Source organism: Triturus cristatus, chromosome 2_2, assembly GCF_964204655.1.
Source record: "Triturus cristatus chromosome 2_2, aTriCri1.1, whole genome shotgun sequence".
Taxonomy (NCBI): Eukaryota; Metazoa; Chordata; class Amphibia; order Caudata; family Salamandridae; genus Triturus; species Triturus cristatus.
The window spans coordinates 56126767-56148939 of NC_140582.1; the positions used below are offsets into that span (position 1 = coordinate 56126767).

The window sequence follows — 22173 nt, forward strand, 5'->3', positions numbered from 1 at the left end:
GTTGCTGAGTGTGATCCATGATTAGAGTAGGCACCGAGGCGAGAATTATCGAGTCCGCTGACCTTGGCCCAAGAACCTGCCACGTCGGGAATCGAACCCTGGTCCCTGACCGACCTCTGCTTCCGGGTCTGCCGCCTCTAACCAGTGAGCCACACTACTCCACAGACAGTTACGGAAGAATACTGTGATGGGCTCCAGATTTGCTCCATTTACACAAACTTATTTATGAGCTGCTTTGAGTTGGAGCAGATTTGGGTCCCGGGCAGTGCTAATTAGAGTAATTGTGTCCATTACTGGGTAAGATTCATTGATGACTGCCTCATGATCCGGACAGGGGATCTAACACATTTGAGATAATTGTTTTAATACTTGAATGCCAATACTAACAACATTTCCTTTCCCTTTGAATACAGCTATGATCACATTGTATTTTTAGATGTAGAATTTCATATTCAGGACAGTCGGATATCCAGTTGTATACTCAAGAAAAAATACATTGAGCAATGCTTTATTGCATGCCACTAGTTCACACCCCAAGACACAAATCAATGCAGTTCCATATGTTTATACTCACAATATTGGTTTGGATCACTCCTTCCTCTACCGTATTTGATTAGTGACTTGATGTGATGTGGCTACAAGAACATCTTATAAAGATTCAAGGTTTCCAAGGCTATTTTTGACTTCCAATTTTATATGTATGTTGGTTTTAATCACCAAGGGACGTTACATTTAGTTGGCACAAATGAATAGAAATGCACTTTGAGATCTGTTACTATGGTTCCAAATACAGCATGTTCATTTCTTCACATGTACTTAATAATTATTTTGAAATACGTTCTTAAGGTATATATGTCATCTGTGACATGACACTTTATTTAAGTAGGTATAAGGCTTTTTGTACTTGCTTTGACACCCTATTTGTCAGGGAGAGGAGATAGCCTAACGGCTAGGGCGGTCTACCTTGAATCTGGGGAACTGTTTTCAAGTCTCGGCAATGACGATGAACATCCTGTGATTCTGGGCAAATCACTTAATCTCTCCGTGCCTAACAAAAATAAATGTGTCCTCATGTAATGCAACTGGTGCGATGTAAAGCGCTCTGATACCCGATACCTTCGGGTCAAGTTGGTGCTATATAAAACTCTGTAAAAAATAAAATAAAAAGTAGGATCTGCTTTCATGGTTACTCCCACTTTTTGCAGGTGTCATTGTGTTTTTCTGAATAGCATGACTGGGATCCTGCTAATCAGGATCCCAGTCTCTGTGTTTCCGCCCTAAATTTGACATGGGGAGTACTTAGGTATATTCTCGATTGGCTACTCGGGTACCCTTGTAAGTCTCTAGTATATAGTACAAAGGTACCCATGGCATAGGTCTCCCATGGGCTGAAGCATGTATTTTGCCACCAATGAGACACCACTCAAAGTGTGACTAAAGGCCTGCTGTTGCAGCATGTGTAAGCTGGTGCTAGCACCACATACAACAGATATAAGTCTTCCTATATCTGAGGTCACTACACTTAAAACCTATAAGTCACCCCCAAGGCAGGCCTTTCAATCCTGAATGCAGGGTGCTGGGTCCTAAGTGTGAGGGTGCTCATGCATGAGCAGGGCCCCCCTACAACTTTCGGAGTCCATTCTCCCAGGTTGTAGGTGCATCAGCCATTGTAACAAATAGTGTGGCCATGCATCATTACACGATGACAATCTCTAATCTGGCTATAACAAACCCTGTCATGTTTGGTATCAAACATGTTGGAATCATACCCCCACAACGTAGACAATGTGTGGGTGTCGTGATTCCATGCACTGTAAAGCTCCTCCGGGAGGCCCTCAGTGCTCCCGGTACCAGTCTCCCAGAACAGGACAGCAAGCTAGGGCTGCTGCAGACTAGCGATCTGTTTCTGCCCTCCTGTTGCTGCGCCAAGCTGGAGCAGGGGAAGGTAGAACAATAGATATCCTGTCACAGGGTGAAGTGACCACCTCCCAGACAGGGTTTAGTGTATTGAGGCAGGGTGGGGGTGTTTGCCAGCACCACAGAGACACTTGGTTCCCATCCTTGCATACTTCACTTCAAACCAGTTCAGGGAGCCATTAGCTCCTTCTCTGGCGCAAGACTGGACAAAGGACATGGGAGTATCTTTCCCACTGTCCAGGCCCTCCTTTAAGAGGGAGCCCTGAATCGTTCCTACTCTTTTCCAAGGGTGCTTAAGGGCATACCTGTGGGTGGGTCCCTAGATTCATCATGGTACAAGCTTCAAATCAAACACCACTTCAACTTTGACCATGTGGACACTCTGGACTTCGCTGGACTTCGCTTTGGGAACCAAGAGTATACCGGGCAATATTCCTGTTGCTCCTGGTCTCGTCATCCTGCTGGTCTTCTGCAATGTCTGTGTCCATGCTCCATAAAGGTTCTTCACCAGGCCTGTGGCACTCCAAGACACCCGCAGGAATCTCTGTTTGAGTGAAGGTTTCACTCCCCTGCATCTGTAGGCACCACAACACAGCTGACTGGGCTGCTGCTCCTGGGCTCTCAGGGAATCCGAAAGGCTCAGCAACACAGGTGGTGGTTCTGCAACTCTCTCAAGGCCTGTGCTGTCCTCTCACCAAATTTGAGGCCAGTATCCCTCGTTGGAACCGCTGGAACAGAACCCCTGTGCACGGCATTGACTTGCTGTTGCCAAGGCTTGTTGGCTCTCTACTCCAGAGATCTTAGGGCTCAAAGAAGCTCCTACCTCACGCTCACGCATCCCCTTCAGCCAAGATCTTTGCCTGCATCGAATCCTCTGCACCGTGGGTCATCATCTTTTAGGTGGCTGCTTAAGGCCCTCTTGCTACTCTCCTGTGCCTTTGGCCCATGTGTCCTCTGGAGGGTCTTCTTTGGCACCAGTGAGCTCCCCTGCTTGCTCGGGCCTGCTTCGGCTCACCTGCATGTGGTGAGCCCTTTGGATCTTGCTGGTCTAGAAACTGCACCTTTTTTTTTGTCTTTGTTGTTTCCCGCAGCAAAGGCTTGTTGGTGCCCCTGCCAGACACTAACACCTAAGCGCTCGACATCCAAAGTGGGACAGCACAAAACCAGCTCCAGCTCCTGGTCTTCCACAGCATCGCTGTAACTTAAAGGGCACCGTCAACCTCTCTTGCACCTCTGACATCGGAGGGCATTTGTCTTCCGTGTCTCCTGGTCACTCCTGAGTGGTATGCACTCTGTCCCCTCTGCTTGAAGGTACCTCTCAACTTGAATCCACCTTTGGGTTACACCGGACTCCTTCGTCTTCTTCTGCAGTTGCATCTTTCCTGAATTCCTCCTTTGTGGTCTACAGCCGTTTCCGATGTCACTTGACACCTATGCACCCGGCTTTCCTTGTGTAGATATCCTTGTCCCTGGGGTATCCATGGGTGGGGTGACACTCCAACATTCCATCTTACACGGGGTGTCTTCAGGGTCCACTGAAGAGGGTCCTTTTTCTTTAAAACTGTAACCCATTGATTAACATTGAGCACGTGGTCATGTTCCCACTCTCTACACGACCTCCGTGGGCTTCCTAGATACTCTGCTTGGGTGGTTTCTTGGGTCCCCGGCTCTTCTACGTCTTCTGGATCAATTCTTGGTTCACAGTCCACTTTTAAATTTATGGTTTGGCCTCCCCCTGAAGACCACTGTGTATTTGTGCTACTTATGTGCTCTATTTCCTAAATATTGTGTGTATTGTGTTTGTATCTTCGGATACGAGATAATATATTGTGTTAGTGAGTGTTTGTAATAAAATACCTAATTTTATAAATACACTGTGTGATTCTTTTTCACTTAATCTATACCATAAGATTACGTACTGGTAAAACAATCTGTTTTACACTCCTTCTGGATTAAGCCTGAAGGCTGCTCTCCAAAGCAATCACTTAGGAAGCTTTCGAAGGTTGTCTAAGAACACTAAAATCACCATAAGGGTTGTCTGGATAGGAGAAGGATGGTACACTTACATAAGTGAGCATCATATACCAAGCCAGCTTCTCACACTATATAATTAATTTGTTAGCATATTGGAAAGGTATGCCCTTTGCATCTTATTGTTTGGGCGATGGCAACCAACAGTGTCTAGCTTTAGGAATTATCTTATCTGTGATGTATTTATTCACAGCCCTGATGAAGTCGGAGGCTAATATGCCACTACGACAAAACATGTGTTGGCTGTAATAAAACCTGTCTCGGCTAGTTATACTGGTGCGTGAATTTAAGAAAGGGCCTGTTGATTCAATAAAGAGATTGGAATTATACCATTTCTAATTTGGACAATCCAAATTTGTAACATATCTGAGTGCTCAGGGTAATTTGTATTTGTTGATTCTTTTTGATTCATTAAGGGTTGTTTGGTGGCGATCCCTCTGCCTTGAGCACCAAGTTTCTATATGATATAATTACCAATCAACAACAATACACTAGGGAGTGCACCCTTTTTCCTGGTCACCATGTGTTGGATTTACAATGGACTAAGATGGCTTTCTGAAAGCCCTTATGAGTTAGTAAAATCAAATGGTCTAGGTAACACCAGATCCAATAAATTTAACAATGTCAAACTAATAATATTAATAAGCAAAACGGAAAGTGACACTTGTGAGAATAGAAGGCATGACTGAAACAAAGATGTAGTGTGTGACTTCTTAGAGAGGCGCTACCAGAACAAATCAAGTGAAGGTGCTATGCAATGCGAGGTAAATGTCAGTTGATAATTACAGTTGCTAAACTTCAAAACAACATGGGGCCTATCATCAACAACCGTCGATAATTACCGCTAAGTTCACTTAGCGCTAGGATAATTATCGCCGGCTGGCGCTTGTTTTTATCGCGGAGATAGCGTGCTATCTGCGACGCTTATCTCCAGAGCGATAAAAATACTCGAGTTAGCTGCCAAATGTGCAATTATCGCTGGGGTTCCAGCGATAATCGCACAATGTTCGGCACTACGTTGTTGATAGGGCACAGGATACTTAGCCATGATATCCACCTTCCATTGGATATCATGGCTAAGTCAAACTAAAAGCAGGCGTAAGGAAAGTAGCGAGCCGATTGATAATTGGAGAAATGTCGGTTAGCAACATTTCTCCAGTTATTTTGGGAAGGATTAGAGATGCAAAGGGAGGTGTAGGGAAAAAGCGTGCTAACATGCCCCAACATATGCGCAATGTCTTTCTATGGCCAAAACAAACCAAGAGATGCTTGTCATGCATAACACAGGGAAAATAGGTAATAACGGGTTGTACACTGAGTCATAATGCACATAATAAACTAAATTACAAGTTCTACAGGAGACAGTTGTTTTCTAAAGGTTTTCTTAAAAGAATAAACTTACCCTCATCTGCATTCTCTTCGGACATTCCTATATCAAACAATACCGGGATATAAAAGGGAAAATTTTAATGTTTGCGTGAACACATAGCTTGAGAAGAGAATACGTTACTACTATAATGAAAAAAGTTATTCATTTTGCTATATTGTGTGCCTAAAAGAACAATTTCAACATCCATCTGTAACTCAAGGTTTAACGCAACTAAAACAAGACAAGCGAACGTTAGTCATTCAAGGGCAAATAGTTTGATTATGGTATATTTAAGAGAAAATACATTTACTATTATTGACACATTACTTTTTAACACATGCAGATATCAAAAGTCTAGCAAAATGACTTACAAAGTATATGTGCAGACCATGAAGGAGGCACTACAGCATTACTTTGCTGAGAATTGGGGGTCCCCGGCCACTAGATTCACTGAATAGGAGGCTACGAAAGTCGTTATCCGGAGAGTTTGCATAAGAACCACTCACGGGGTCCAACAGCAATTACAAGCCGACATTGACACTTTAGAAAAGAGACTAAAGACCCTAGAGAACTCACTTTATAAAACACCGACTGACAGAGCAGAGTGGGCACGGGTTCAGGGGGAGCTACTCGAGGCTTGGTCTCGGCAAGAAAAACATCAATACACTACTTATAGGCAGAGGCTCTATATGGAGGGTGACAGGTCAGGAGCACTACTGTTGCGACTGATTTGCACGGAGATGGAGCAGAAGCCGGTATTACAGCTACGTAATAACGAGGGAGATGTCCTGCACACACAAAATGCAATCCTTGCAGAGTTTGAGACTCACCTACAACAGACATGCTGGACGCTATAGCACCCACGTCGGTCCACGTACACTACAAGACTATCTTAACGATATCACACTTCCCAATCCCGAGGAGGAAGACGCTGAGAGCCTGGGGGAACCACTGTCTAGAGAAGAAATGTTGGCAGTGATTAAAAAAATGAAGTCGGAGAAGTGTCCGGGAAGTGACGGCCTCCCAACTGAATTTTATAAAACATTTGCCACCTAGTTGGTAGATCAACTATTAGAAGTGTTTAACAAGGCACTGTCCAGAAAAGAGCTTCCTGGTACCATGATGAAGGCACTAGTGTCCATGATCCTCAAACCAGAAAGGGATCCCCTGGCTCCGGGCTCCTATCGACCCATTTCTCTTTTAAATATTGACGAGAAGATACTGAGAGGAGCGCTGGCAGCACAACTTCTCCCATACATGACCCGTTTGGGCCACCCGGATCAGGCTGGGTTTATTCCTGGCCGAAACACTACACACAATTTACGACGATTAGCGCACGTCTGGCATGCGTCGGAATTACAGGGGCCGGATTGTGCCCTATGCCTTTTGGACATACGGCAAGCCTTTGACTCTGTTGAGTGGGATTACATATAGGCAGTATTTGAGTGAATGAAACTGGGGGACAAATATCTGAGCTGGTTGAAACTGCTTTACGCTAAACCAACTCCCCGTGTCCACCTACGCAATCAGGTGTTGGATAGTTTGGAGCTTCATTGAGGCACTCGGCAGGGTTGCCCCCCGTTGTCGCTCCTTTTTGCTCTTACGATGGAGCCTCTGGCAATTACACTCAGAGATAAGATTGGGCGGTGGGGTATTCAGCCGGGCCCAACAGTACATGTGGTGTCAATGTAAGCCGACGATACCTTGGTGTACCTTCACCAACCGAGAGGCGGTTCCGGTACTCCACGGCGAGCTGGCTGGTTTCCTCAACATATCGGGACTTTGCCTAAACCCGGGAAAGTCTAAACTCTTTCCCATGGGCAGCCTGCAAAATGTAGAAGAGGGTGAGCTACCCAGTGTGGGGAAGTTCTCGATTACAGATACGGTCTGCTATCTGGGGGTTAGGCTGGCACACACGTCGGCGGTCTATTCGGAGCGGAATATGGGCAAATGTCAGTTGGGGTCTGGCCAGATTTGACCTTATCCCTGATGGGAAGGGTCGCCCCAATAAAAATGGTGGTTTTGCCACGTTGCTTATATGTTATGCAGAATTCCGTTTACTGCATACCATGGATATATATATTTCCACCAGCTGGATAGCCTACTGATTGAGTTATTATGGTGGACCAAACGTAAAAGAGTGAAACTAGACACATTTCAGAAGACATGGGAAGGAGGAGGACTTGAGGTCCCTCAACTAAATCTTTACTACATGGCGACACAGTTGCAACATGCGGTGCAGTGGCTTGACAAGAATGATAATTGGAAGAAGAGGCTACTGATGGGCACTCATTGGGGGGTCGCGCTCCCTGACCTTCTCATGATGGGATCATGGGTACCTGAATGATTTCCATCACATGGCCTTAGTCTGGGAATCTGCAATCAGGAATGTGGTGCACCATGCACCCTATGCTGCTGAGACCCCGCTTTGGGCCGTGGCACCGTTCAAGCAAATAAGCCAAACTATGTCCATCATTCGATGGATGGAGGGGGGTTGTTGCACAATGGAGGACCTATACTCAGGACAGCGGTTTCTCACTAGAGAAGATGAAGAGGCAACATTCGATCTAGGTAGGGGTCAACAACTTCACTACGCTAAGATCTCGGCGGTGGCACGAGAATTATGGCCAGTGTTTCCGGAAGTGCCGCCTATTACTGCCACCCTCAGGCCCTAGTGACTTTGTCCGGGGGTCGCAGACTGGTGTCTCACATCTACAGGGCATTACGGGAGGATCTAGACCCACACCCACTTCCGGTCCAGACCAAATGGGATGTAGAACTGGAAGAACCTCTAACAGATTCTGACTGGTAGAGAATACATGAAGGGGTTAAGCAGATTAGTACCAACACTAGATTCAGACTAACCCAGTTTAACATTGTCCATCAAACCTACCTGACTCCATGGGTGCTCCATAAAATATATCCGGATCGCTCTGCACATTGCCCTAGGTGTGGTTCCAATGGAGCTCAATTTGTACACATGGTATGGGACTGTTCGAAAATAAGACCATTCTGGGGGTTGATACTGGAGCGTTTACGGGGTGGACTCTCCCTCAGTCTATCAGAGAAGTACTCTTGGGTCTTCTTTCCCACCCCAAAGGGAAAAAGTTCACGCGTAGATTCCTCCAGCTAGGATTGGTGCTCACCAAAAGCCAGATCTCAATCACCTGGATGGGGTCCAGGCCCCCCACAGTGGAATGTTGGGCCAGGGATTTGTGGGAATGGGCGACAGCGGAGTTGATCCAAATAAAACGAGTCTGCAGAGATGAAAGATTGGAGGACAATGCAAGGGAATGGCACCTAATGATTTAGGAGCTCCCTGTGGGGGAAGCCCCCACCACCTAAAGGTCAGATGGGACCTTATCTGACAGAGATGGATCGGAGGAGGGGGGGAGACAGGAGGACAACCCTGGCCCTGGTACAGTGTAGAACACCTGATAAAAGCAGTACTAGATTACTGACACATGGCAGAAGGGGACAGACCATATGTTCGTGATCCAGGGGGAGGGTGGGGGGTGGGGGGTTAGGATAGGAATTTAATGTTCAGTTTTGTTTTTTGTGCACTATTTGCTCAAAGCTGAACACAGTACTAGGTGTACTAGCGCAGATTTCAAATGTTATTGTACTCCTCCTTGAAAGGACTGTCTTGGCCCTAAAGATGATTCATTTTTTCCTGAAACTATTTGTAAATTAACATATTGCCATATTTATGTTGTACTGTGACTTCGGATGATACCACTGTACTGTGATTCTGTTGTAAGTGCACTGTTTTTGAGATCCTGGGCGGAATTCGCATAGTCGCGCTACGCAAAGCTCCGCGAAACGGTAAAAAATCTCCGCGAGCACACAGAATTCCGCGAACACGCAGAATTGCTTGTTCAGCCCGTTTGCAATGCTTTTTTCCTGTTCGCGAACGCTGTTTGCGTGCTCGGGGGAAATATTTCACGAACACTCATTATGAACGCGCGAACAAGCAAAAAATTCAGCGAAGCCGCGGATCGCGGAATATTTGGCACGGAGCGGAACAGAATTCACCGCCCAGGCCTATAAAAAAACACAATAAAACTTTAAAATAAACATGACTTACAAAGTAATACAGAATATAATAAAATTAACTGCTTGAGGTGAGGAAATCATGATATTTGCTTCCTTTGACTCTACCTGGCGGTTCATATGGAGAATTCCATATATATTTAAACTGCTATTTTAATAAAAATGAATAACTGGGAATAAAATATAAGAAACAGAGAAGTGCGTGCTAGGTCCTCTTAATATTGTGACTGATCTTTTTACATTGCGAGCCGATGAGTTTGAGATGTGGAGTGATATAAGACATATGAATGTAGTAAATTAGATGGCTTTTAGCTGGGTATTACAAAAATGTCTCAGGGGATAGTCTAGCTCTATCCCATTCTGCATCAGTGAATTCCCTATCCACGAGTCTCTCCCACCTACCCTTTAGTTTCAGCAGGGGGGTAGGTATGCTTTAAGAAGGGATGCATAGAACCATTTAATTTGGTGACCTGCGGTACCCAGCGTGACTAGGGAGTGTAGCACTGCATGTGTTTCCGGTTCTTCCCTGGTCGCACTCCATAGTCGCCTGAATGTCTGTACCAGTATCTCATACGTGATAAACTGCCCCAGCGAGAGTGCACACCCATCAACTAACTCTGCAAAAGGAAGCAAGAGTCTGACCTGGTAGCAGTCCCCCACCATCTCAATCACGTTTACAGCACTGCAGGGCGGAAATTTGTAACGTCGAGGTATAACGGACTTTAGTGGACTGAATCAGAAGTCTTGCCAACAAAAGGTGTAGGTGGTGTCCTGGTTCCATCAAATAAGTCCTCTCTTGGTTCACCCCCTACAACCATTGAGACACCCACTGCAATTGTGCAGCCAACTGGTAGAATTTAAAGTCTGATACCCCGAGTACCCCCACCCGCATAGGGCGTTGTAAGGTTTGTAATGACACTTCGTCTCCCATCCCCCATATAAGATCTCGTACCAGTGCGTCTAGTGGGCAAAACCAACCTGTGTGCATTAGCACTGGCAGATTTGAAAAAAAGTACAAAAGGCGGGGTAGCATGACCATTTTGGTCAAGGAAATCCTGGCCATCAGGGAAAGTCGCAGTGAGCTCCAAAAGGTGACATTAGAGCGGAGTGACTGGAACGCCCTCTTTTAAGTCATCCAGTGAATTTAAAATCTGAATGCCCAAATATTTAAATGTATCAGGGGTCCAATTGTGATCAGCAGAGAGCTCCAAAGGGCTGGTAAGTGGACCGGCCACTGGAAACAGGTATGTTTTAAGCTGGTTAACCCGGAGGCCCGACAATGCTCCAAAGGCATCCAGTAGCCCAAAGGCAGTGTCCTCCCCTCTCACATCTTCAACCAGGTAGATCAATAGATCATCTGCACATAGCAATAGGACATGAGTTCTATCACTCAGCGTCAAACCCAGACACTCCCTGCCCCGGTGAAAGGGCGGCCAGCAGCTCTATCGCCAAAGCGAAGAAAAGCGAAGATAGGGGGCATCCCTGTCGGGTGTCACGCGTTAGCACATATTGAGGGGAGATTGTCTTGTCCGTCTTGAATCATGCCAAGGGGTGGGTGTATAATAGTCTTACCCATTTCACCCATCCTGCTCTCAGCCCCAGTGTCTGCATGACCTCAAGTAATTAATCCCAGTTCACAGTGTTTAACGCCTTTTCGAGGTGTTGTGTGAGGGGATGAACCCATTCTGATCAGGGCGGATCAGCTGTTTCATGTGTGCGAGCAATCTTAGCACCAGGACTTTACTTAATATCTTAAAATCGGTGTTAAACATAGACAGGGGTCTGAAGTTTTTCACCCGGATGTCAGGGCCCGGCAGTTTGAAAAGCAGGATCACTAATGCATTGTATGTAGACTTCGGTAAATGTCCTAGCTGCAGAGCCTCAGCGTACATAGTCACTAGGTGGGGGGCCAGTCCAGCTACATAGTTTGTGCATAACTCTGCCAGGAGCCCATCCGGGCCTGTGTTTTACCACCAACCAGCGAGGAAATGGCACCCCAGACTTCTTCTATGGTGACAGTCCCATTTGTATGTCAGCTATGTGCACAGAGAGAAAGAGGTCATATAGGTCAGTTGATCTTGGTTGGGTGCATATAAACAATCTAGCGTAATCTCTTGTCCCAGTAATCACCCCGCAAGTAGGCCATACCTGCCCTTTTTGCCAATTGAGGTTTGTGTAGTTTCGAAGGGCACCCCTTGACGTATCCATATCAGCGCCCCCTGGGCATTTGCGGAGAATGTGTTGGCAAATATCTGTCCTCTCCATCTTCTACTCAATTTTTCTACTCCCCCTAAATGAGATGTGTCTCTTGTAAGAGCGCGATTTGTATACCTCGATGCTTCAGGTATTTGTGTATGCTGTGGCGCTTTGACATTGACCCCAACCCCCCAATTTTCCATGTGAGAAACTTCACATCTTGTAGTTGTGTCAGCATCCTATGTTTTTCCAGCCTCTCCTCCTCCCATTTCTCCCGCCCATCTAGGTCATCAAAAAAGTAAACTGGTGGGTCCCCGCCTGCATGGCTAACAAAGCCAATAAAACACACAAAAAAGTCCCAACAATCAACAACTCCCCAGTCCTAGAGCATACTGGCAACGGCCATCTGCTCAAACTCGAAATTAATCTTTATGAAAGCTGGTAGAGGCCCAGACCAACCACAGTAGGGCCTTCCAGGGGGCTGCAGCCACACAGGTGAGTGCACCGTGGTGTGTAGTGCGAGTCTATGAGGAATTACTTGATGCGGAGCGGTGCCTCATGGACTAGCCTCAGTGATTATCAAGCCAAGGTAAGTCATTTACTGCCTCAAGGTAGTGTTGGCCTCCACGGAGGGTCCAAGCATGTTGCCAATCATGGTGGGCACACTATATGATTTCATCTGCCATCTTTGGGGTCACCAACGGTAGGTCAAAGCGAGCTTTGTCAGGATAGTCCGAGTCTGAACCTTCAGACCCCTTCATGGAACGCGATCCCTCCTCCAATGTGGAATCACCGTCCTGGACGATCTCAGCCACTGCCCGCGGTGCCGCCGCTCTCTCTTGTTCAGTCTGTGAGGGGCTTGGCTTCTTTGATGCAGTTCCTTTGGGTCTTCGTTTTGGTCGCTTCCTGTATTTACGGGTTTCTGCTGCTTGATGGGGCTTCTGCACTGTCTGGGGAGTTTCCATTCGATGCGCCTCTATCCAGTCCCAAGCTTCCATGGGGTCATCACAAAAGTGAGTCTTGCCATCCAGGACGATGCGGAGCTGGGCAAGGAATATTAGGGAATACTGGAGGTCTTCCTCTCTGAGTGCTTTCTTTACTTCCAAAAACGAGGCGCGTTTCCATTGGACATCCAGGGTATAATCTGCGAACATTAAGACCTTAGTATTGTTCACTACAAAAGGACCATCTTTCCTAGCTTTCTGCAGTAGGATATTTCTGTCCCGGTAGTGCAGCAGCCTGGCCACCACTGGTTGTGGGGGCGGGCCGGCACCCGATGTACCCTTTCAAGGGTGTAAAACGATGTCAAGGCCCCGGGAGCCACTACCGTGGTGAGCCACGGCTACAAGTATGCCACCATATTGCCATTCTCGATCCCCTCAGGCAGACCAAGGATCTGTATGTTGTTCTGCTGGCTGCAGCCTTCCCCATCCTCCGCCCTATGCTCTAATGTCCAGATCCTGTCAGTGAGTTATGCTACCTGCTGTGTGAGGGTTTTATGCATCGGGGACGGCTCTTGAGTCCCACCTCCACCACATTTACCCTTTAATTTAGCTTTTGGTGCTCCGCACGGGGGACCCCTAGGCCCACAGACACACCACTAATGTCCTGGTGTAGCGTCGCCTAGGGTGTCCGAGATAGCCCCCAGTATCTTAGACAATTGTTGTTGGATGGGATCCACCTTCGGTTGGGTCTCTAGGTTGCCCCGTGCTTGTTCATTAAAATCATCCTCCTGCTGTGGGGCAGTCCCAGTGGGCTTCGGCCTTGTTTTACCCATCTCCATAGCTTCTGAAGGACACAGAGTGCGTGTGAGTGTGGGGGCCCCAAGACAGTGTCCATCGACCTGACCCCACCAGATACAAAAGCAGGTTCCCTCAGCACACCAATCCCGCGTACTTCTTCACGGATCTGCCCGTACACCAGAGATCAAGAGGGGGGTCCTTCCGGATCCACCAGTCTGTCTAAGCCCGACTGCTTCAGTTCAGTGCTCCAAGGGTGCCCTACCACAACTGATCTGCCCTCCAGGGGATATGCTCTAGCAGGTTGGTGGCTCAACGGGGTCTGGCCTCTTCACACCATCCCACTGCAAGATCACCGAGCCTCGAGCTAGGCCCCGAGTGCTAGAGGCACACACTGTCTGGCTCCTCATGGCCTCGGGGTATTCCACCAGCCACCCCCGCACTCCGAGCCCAGCCTCTTCAAGCGCCACATATAGGTTGCTCAGCTGAACTCCGCTGTACCCCACGTCCCACCTACGCTCTCAGCAACCTCCCATGCACCCCCCAGCACAGCGCAGGAATAACATTGCCGGTGTGGGGGAGGGCCCATACAGTCAGAGTCGGTCTCCGAGCCACCCCACAGGAGAACAGGCACCACAGCGCACCACCAATCTAAGGGCGCAGGGGCAATCCAAACTCCCTTTTCACAGCGTCAGGGCTTCAGAAGCCACCAGGGGCGCATTTGCTGTACCCTGTCCCCTCACTAAGCACTGGACCCCGAGTTGGGCCCCGAAAATGTGACGGTCGCACTCACCAGCTCGTGGTTGCCACAGGATGACTCTTCTGGCCGGATCTAGCCAGCACGCCATAACCCAGGCCCAGCCGCATCACGGGCCTCTTCAGGCCTCTGTCACAGGACGCGATGGATTTCGCCTGTCCCCAGTTCTCCGTTCACTCCATTCGAGGCAGGGTGGCAGCGGCCCTGGGCCAGCAGGGCGCATCAGTCGTCCCGCCTCTGGGCACCAGCAATATAGTGCAGCCCCCGAGGGGACGCACCACAGCAGGTCCACCGTGCCCTGGGATTTAGACAAAGGCCTCGGCCGGTCCAAACCCCACAATCGTATGTGCCGCTTCAGCTGCAGGCACGGCCCCCCCAAGCCACAGAAATCCTCTAGGCAATAGCCCTCCGAGATCAGCCCAGTCGCCTCATGGCATCAAGGGAGGATTTCCACTGGTATTTGCCGGATAAATGGCAGGCCGGTGCAAATAGTCGCTCACATGTCTACCATCCTCAGCTGGCAAGCCACGCCCCCTATGCAAATATTTGAATTTAATCAGTCTTAAGTGTGATAACATGCCTGCCCCCGTGTGGACTTCCGAGCTTCACTCCAGTCATCAGTATCTAGAGGGCCTCTATCTGTATGCCAGGAACTCTTCAGGGTCTCGAGTGTGGTGTTGCTGTGTGTAATGAGAGATTGATATATTTTTGAAATCTTGTGATCGCCTACGTCTCTCATCAGGAGTTTACCCTCCAATGGATTTAAGTCTGGAAGTGACTCAATCGTAGTTATGTATGGCATGATGGCGTGGCAAAATTGTAAATATTTATAGAACTGGGAGTGGGGCATTGACTATTTGTTTCTTAGATCTTGGAATGCTTGAGTCTGAGGCAATGCATTACATCCCCAATGGTGGAAATCCCTATCTGATCCAACCCACGGAAACCCGTGAGATCCACTAAGTGGGGCCGGAGTCTGTTCTGCCATAGTGGTGTTTCACGCATGATATGTCCCCACCAGCCCATCCCTCGGAAAGATTGCCGCCAAGTATCAATATTCTGGTTGCGGGCAGCAGGGCCTGGGTATTTGGCCTACTGTAACAGCAGTGCTTTAAATGGGCCAGTACAGCCAGGTACGGAGTACTGGCACTTTTTTATTTTGAGAGGGAGAGTACCGGCACTTCGAGAGAGACGTAATGCTTTTCATTGGAGAGCACCGGCACTTCTCAGAAACAAGTATGTACTCTGTTACAGAGTACCTGCACTTCTATGTTTCCATTTCAAGCACTGTGTATAAGTATGAGGTGAGTGTGGAGTCATCAACCAGCCATCGCTCTATGACATAGGCCGGATCCTCCCTCGACCCATAGCACCAGTCATTCAGTACCTGTAGGTGTAATGCCGCGTGGTAGGCTTGGACATCTACGGCTACAATTCCACTGCAGTATGTGGACTGAAAGCATGTACGAAGCAACACAACTCAAGATGTCCTCCCACCCCACAGGAACTGTCCTTATATGGCATTAATGTGGTGGAACCAGGATAGTGAAACCGGATAAGGGGAGTTCTGCAAATGGTAGAGCAGTTGTGGGAGGGAGTTCATCTTGAATATGCAGATCTCCCATTGAGGGATAGTAGCAATCCCGTCCAGGGTCGTATATATCTGTCTGTACCTTTTTGGTCATGCCTATGTTACGTCCCACGATATCTTCTGATCATCTTACAAAAAGGCCATCAGATATTGCAGCCCCTCTGTGGCCTGCATTAGATCTGCTGCCCATTTACTGTTCCCAAGTGTTCCCTGCAATGGCCAAATGGTCAATTTATGGACATTCATATGGAGGCTGGATGTACCTACAAAAACCCGCATTATCTGTAGAATCTGAGTCCTGATTTATATGGATCTGTAAAGATCAATAGAGAATCATCTGCATATAATGCTATGTGATTCAAGATTTCCGACGTCCATTCGAAGCCTCTAACCAGAGCATCCCTGTGGACCCAGGTGGCCAAAGGTTCAATTGGCAGTGCGAATAACAGGGAAGACAGAGGCATCCCTGTCTAGTAAGGTGCCCAACTAGAAAGGAGGTTGAGACACTACCAGCCACTTGTATGGATGCGGTCAGATCCGTGTATAGTAACCAAACATATGCCATAAAGCGCGAGCCAAGGTTTTATCGTTTTAGCAATGCGAATAGATATTTCCAGCTGACCGATTAAAAGGCCTTATCCATGTCAGCCAACAACAAGGCGGCTGGGCGGCCCAGTGGGCCCACTGCTGCTATTGCATTGTGGGCCTTTCTGATGTTCTGGCGGGTAGAACGATGGGGCAGAAAGCCCGCCTGGTCCAGATGGACATAGTGCGGCATATGTTGTATTAGTCTATTCGCGAGGATTTTGGCCAGTAATTTTGCTACTATATTTAGGAGGGATATTTGGTGGTAGGAGGCGTGTTGTTCGGGGAGTCTGCCTGGTTTAGGGAAGACCACTATCTCAACATGTCGCCAATCTGAAGGGAGGCAGGTTATCTTGACTGCTTCTTGGATGACATTAAGGAGGTAGGGTCCTAACGGGGGCATGTAGACCTTATAAAATTCACTGGGGTACCCGTTGGGGCCAGGTGCCTGGCCCAGTTACAATTCTGATACTGCCATTGCTAGGTTTTCTAAAGTTATAGGTGTATCCAGGGCCTTCCACATGTGATCTGACACGGCTCTTGGAGGTATATATTCGAGACAACTCTCAAGTAAAATAGGGGCTGATGATTTCTTAGGATGTGTATGGGGCCTCAGAGAAAACTGCAAAGCTACATGCTATCTCTACCGGGTCCTTAAGTACCGCTCCTTGCGAGTCGCATCCTGCAGGGAGATGGATTGGTGTCGTAGCCTGTCTGCACAGATGAAATAAAAGTTTACCCGACTTATCCCCCCATTAATAGATCCTGCTCTGGGATGCTAAATATGCGCATCGTGCCTCTTCCATTAATTTGCCTCGAAACGGTTGTTGGGTAAGACAGCTGTTCGCACGTCACGTGTGCTCTATCTACCCGTCCCTGTCTTCCTTTTTTTTTGTTTTTTTAAGTCAGCATGAATTTTATATGGCATTTACAGTTGAGAAAGGTAACAAGTATTCTAAAGCGTGATGGAATGTGGATGGAATCAGAGAAATGCACCCCAATGCTTGTATACGACAGTTCAAGAATGGAAATGTATTGATTGTTATGGCATTTTTGAAAACATCGAATAGGTTTGCAGTGCATTCAGCCAATACCACTACTGGGTGATGCCCCACAAAGGCATCCGTAATAACCAGAATAATTTAAACACACTTGAAATCCAAAGTGAGCCATTCCAATGGCCTTGTACACAACCGTTTTAGCACAAAACATGTTCAAATAATAGTTAAGAAAGGGAAGGCAACAAATTGAAGACAACATCCTAAAATATTTCAGCAATAATTGTGCATTATTTTTAGAATTCATTTCTTTTCAAATGGTGTCCTGTTGGACCATGAAAATTCTTTCCACCTGCAGAAAACATAAAAGTTTTTTTTTAAAAAGGCGTCATCACTTCTTTTGCTGCAATCTGCAGACTGCTAGACGTCCTTGTTCTGCTTTTCGGTTGTGGCCTTTGCATGCAGTTAACTGGAACTGGGGTGATAGGATAAGGTGTCTTCCTAGGAGCTTACTAATACATAAATCATTCCATACAAGTAGTAGAAAAATGGCAGAAGGTAAAAAGTTAATTTACACCTTCCTTTTGACAATATGCTAGAATATCTGCATTCATGATAGTTGTTGGATCATACAGTCCTGAACCACTCATGAACGGTCTGCTCATATACCTCCAAATATGGTATACCAATAGGGGCATATTAAGTCCCAAGGTAAGCCACTCCGCAGCACAGAGAAACATGACACAAAAGAAGGCATGGATGAGGTACTCGGGAAGAACAAGAGGGTTGAGGGTATTACACTGGTCTATAGGGTTCTTGTAATCAGTCTTCAGTTCATCAAACGCAATAATATGCCAGATTGCGAAAAAGATGAGAGTCGCCGTTTAGAGCAGAGCCAGCATATAACAAAAGGCCTCCAACGTAAACACCATTGTGCAAAGTGCTGAAAGGAGATGACAGAGGCCCCGTCCCTGTCTTCCTACCATTATGATATGGGCTTCTAATTGTAATAGGTTATGTTTACAGCCCTTACGTTCTGCTACGCAATAGCTCGTGTCAACCCAGTGAATAGTGGGTTTCATGGCCTCCTATACTATTTCCGGAGAGGAAGGTGTCTCAATATTAAGGGTAAGTTAGTCTGTCAGTGTATTATGAATGTGGGTTCTGTAGCTTTGGTGTTGTAGTTGCCATAGAGAGAACCTCCACTAAAATGGGCTCCGGCCCATCAAGAACTGTACCACAATCAGAGAGTGACCTGACAACCCCTGGGGCATGATTGTGGCTTCTACTCTTCTCTGACTACAGTGATCTGGGATAAAGATATAGTCTATCCTAGAGAAAGAATCGCGGACTAAGGAGTAATAGGTGTATCCTGTATTATGTGGGTAATGAGCCCTCTAGGTATTTTCCCAGCCCACAAAGTCAATTAAGCATATTAGCCGCGATCCTCTTGGATTCTCTATAGCCCCAGAGGTTCGCCATCAGTCACTGGACATGCTCATTATATCATTCCGATCCCCTTCCATAACCGCAAGTCCCTCAGGTAGCAGCCCCCAGATATCTACTAGGTGATCACTAAAGCTTTGATTGAGAGGAGGGGCGTGGAAGCTGCCGATCACCATTTGCTCTCTTGATGGAATCCTGTGAACCAGAATGTACCTTCCCTGTGGGTCTATCCACAAGCAAATGAGTGCAGATGCTATTCTATGGTGTATTATGATTGCTACTCCCCTGGAACCTCTCATGAAGCCCGTATGAGACACATGCATTTAGCCAAACTCGGCAAAACAGGGAGTTTTGTTGCACATGTGGAGTGTCTCTTGTAGCAGCAGTATGTCTGCTTTTATCCGCCTTGCCTGACGGGGCATTGTGCCTCACTTAACTTTATCTAGCATGCCCTTAACATTCTAGCTTACAAGGTGTACTTGTCCTGATGGGGCCTCACCGTCCGGGTCGGCATCAGCATGTAGTGATCGAAAATGGTGTTTCAATGAGACGGAGGATTTTTTTTCCTGGGATATCAAAGTCTGTGCATCTGGTTTGAACTAAAATGTTATCCCCATTGAACTTTTCACCCCGACCCCAATACCTCATAACAACTGAAGCATCTGTCGTGGATGGTAAGCTGTGCTGACCCCAACAGGGGGTTAACACAACAAAGTCCATCCAATGAATCCCCAAATGCCCCTGCATCTCAGTGTCAATGTGAAGGGTCTGAGTAAAACACCTAATCTACCAGCCCTTATGTAGCACCGACATACAGCAACTCTAGAATATTGGTAAAGTCCCAACGTCTATTCCCCAGACAACATATTCAGTCATTTGTGAGGGTTAAGGACCTCAGCCGCGGGAGCCTTTTCGCATTCCTTGTCATCTGCCTTGAAGCACCATGTCAATCTGGACCAATGTCTCAGTTTATCTTTCTGTTGTTTTTGCATTCGGCGGGATTCTCAGGACGAGGAGTCCAAGTCAAGATGCGGTGGAGTATGAGGTTTAAGATATCTTAATTCATTTGAGCTCTTCTGGCATGTCGAAGAAAATGGTGCAGGAGCTATACATCACTCGCAGTCGAGCCGGGAACAGGAGCATGTATGTAATCCTATGCACAAGAATGTCCCTTCACTGGTCGAATGGTTGCTTTTCACTGTGTAATTCAAAGCAACTCAAGAGCGATCCCGACTGGGTGGGGGTTCCTAAATGTGTAATGGTGATCCTCTCATGAACACGTTCACAAGTGAAATAATCGATTGGTGTCCAACCCGTTGTTACGGGTGGAAAGTGAAAAAGACCCTTTTCTTTAAATAGCCCTCACTCGCTCCAATAGTGACATGCTTTATCATAGGGCTCACCCCGACTGCTAAAGGTCGGGGTGGGCTCAACAGTTTTTCAGGTAGCACATTATTTTGTATGAGGGAGTACTATCAAAGATAACATTCCTCACCCAATCCTAAAGAAAACTTTAATAATGGAGTGGGAGGGAAGGGTAAAATATATACAGATAGGGTGACTAAGGATGTAATGGTCCTATGACCCTTATTCTAGCACCAACAAGTTTCAGCCCTAACTAACTGGCCTAAATAGGTCTCGGGCTTTCGTCAGGGTGGGACGTAGAGAGGTTACTTCCCCCAAAGACGTGCGTGCGTGTCAATGATTTGTTTCAGGCTCTCTTTTGTGAGTTAAAAATGGAGCAAGCCTAATACTTGCCAGGGAGCCCTCGGACTACTAGGTCCATGCAGGGAGTACCTTTGATGAAAATGTGACAATAAGGCCTCCCTCCTGCGCTCCCTCAGGGAAGCCTATGCCCTGAGTTACAGGGGTAATTCCTCATCAAAACCAGTGGTAAGTATTAGGCTTGCTCCGTTTTTCAGGTTTTGATGCTTATGCCGCTCCCCTACATCAGAAGGATCTCCTGCTAAATCATCCAGCCACCGCAACGAGTCGTGGGGTCAGGCAGGAGTCTTATCCATCCTTAACCAATTATGTGCTCCCGCCTTTGGTTGCAGAAGGGCTTTGGGGATTAGGGTTTGACCAGCTCCTTGTAGTGAAGAAGAACTAAGTCAGACACATTTTTACTAACTGGGTGGAGCTGACAGGGAAGATAGAAATGAACTGCAAGTGGATTGCGGGGGCAATTAATTAAAAAAGGGAGTCATTAAAAAGCCCTCATTTACAGATCCTGATGCTTCCGGGGCTAATCTTTTATCCTAGAAGATAGTTGGGCTGCAAAAGGAAGTTTTTTGAGTCCCTCCAGTCGGTTATTAAGGATGATAAAGTAGTCATGGCTGCCGCATTTCGGGATCGTGAAGGATCTATCACAGGGTGTTTGTACTGGCAATGACCACAAGCCTCTTATTCTCTCACTGTTTAGGGTGGTTAAACTAAGACGTGAGTGGCCCAATAGTTTGCCCTTCTACTGTAAAAATGACTGTAGAATAGTGCGGTCTGTCAAAGTAAAATGTCATATTATACATAGCATAAAAGAGTTGCTGAAGGCGCAATCCAGCTCACACTTACAGCACACGGTCCAGGCCTTTGAAAAATGCATTTCTTCCATAAGGGCTATGGCAACCGTAGCGCTGAACAGGAGAGTAGGGTCGCTGAGGACCCTCTGAGGTTTGAAAAATCACAGGCCCACGCGACGCTTAATAAGAGAATACATGAGGCACTCCGAGTAGGAGGGACTAAAGGGACAGTTTGGTAAGATAGCATAGGAAAGCCTTTAGGAAAGATATACAGCAAATCAAATGGAGGGAAAGAGAGAACCTATGGACAAAGGCAAACTTTTCCCAGGGCACTGGCAACCTAAAGGGCTTTTGGAGTATTTCAAACACCATTCTCGGGTGAACCGCACATATGACAACAGGTTCAATTCCTGAAGAAACGTAGGTCAGTTACATCTCAGATGTCTATAAAGCCAAATATACGGGTGGGAGGGTTGCGGGTACAAGCTTGACGAGCTTGAACGATAAGGGTGAGGGGTTAGAGCTTTCCGCATCCTACAGTTAGTGGTATCGAAGTAGTGATGAGGAACCTAAAAGGGTCAAAAGGCATTGCTTCACATATTATGAAACCTAACTCCCGCCAGTGGACACAGACCCTGGTACCGCTGCTTGATGAAATAATTGAGGGGCATGATTTGTAGGAAACCTGGAAATGTAGAATGAGGGTGCCTTAGTTAAAAGAGGGTGGTAGGGCCCTGCCCTCTAGCTATCGCATGATTACATTTTTGGATATCCAAAGCAAAATGTATGCAAGGCATTTGCTGGGTAAATTAGAAGAGTGGGTGCACATAGCTAGGATTCTCCCTTTCACCTAAATGATCTTCAAGAAAGAGTATTCAATTACAGAAGGTTGTGTGATCATAAAGTTGCTGGCGGAAGATTACGCCCTCAAAAGATAGCAGCCACTTTACATGCTTTACATCGACTTGTCAACAG

General features: G+C 47.0%; 1 protein-coding gene and 1 pseudogene across 1 annotated transcript in view; both read right to left on the reverse strand.

The window, feature by feature from the left end:
- Positions 1-22173, reverse strand: part of LOC146861822 (uncharacterized) — a 627622-nt gene that overhangs the window by 269954 nt on the left and 335495 nt on the right. The window contains exon 6 of the mRNA XM_085643200.1: positions 5351-5377. Coding sequence (XP_085499326.1) covers positions 5351-5377 — 27 coding nt within the window. The remainder of the gene's footprint in view (positions 1-5350; positions 5378-22173) is intronic.
- LOC146861823 (protein cornichon homolog 1 pseudogene) lies at positions 17723-18168 on the reverse strand (annotated as a pseudogene).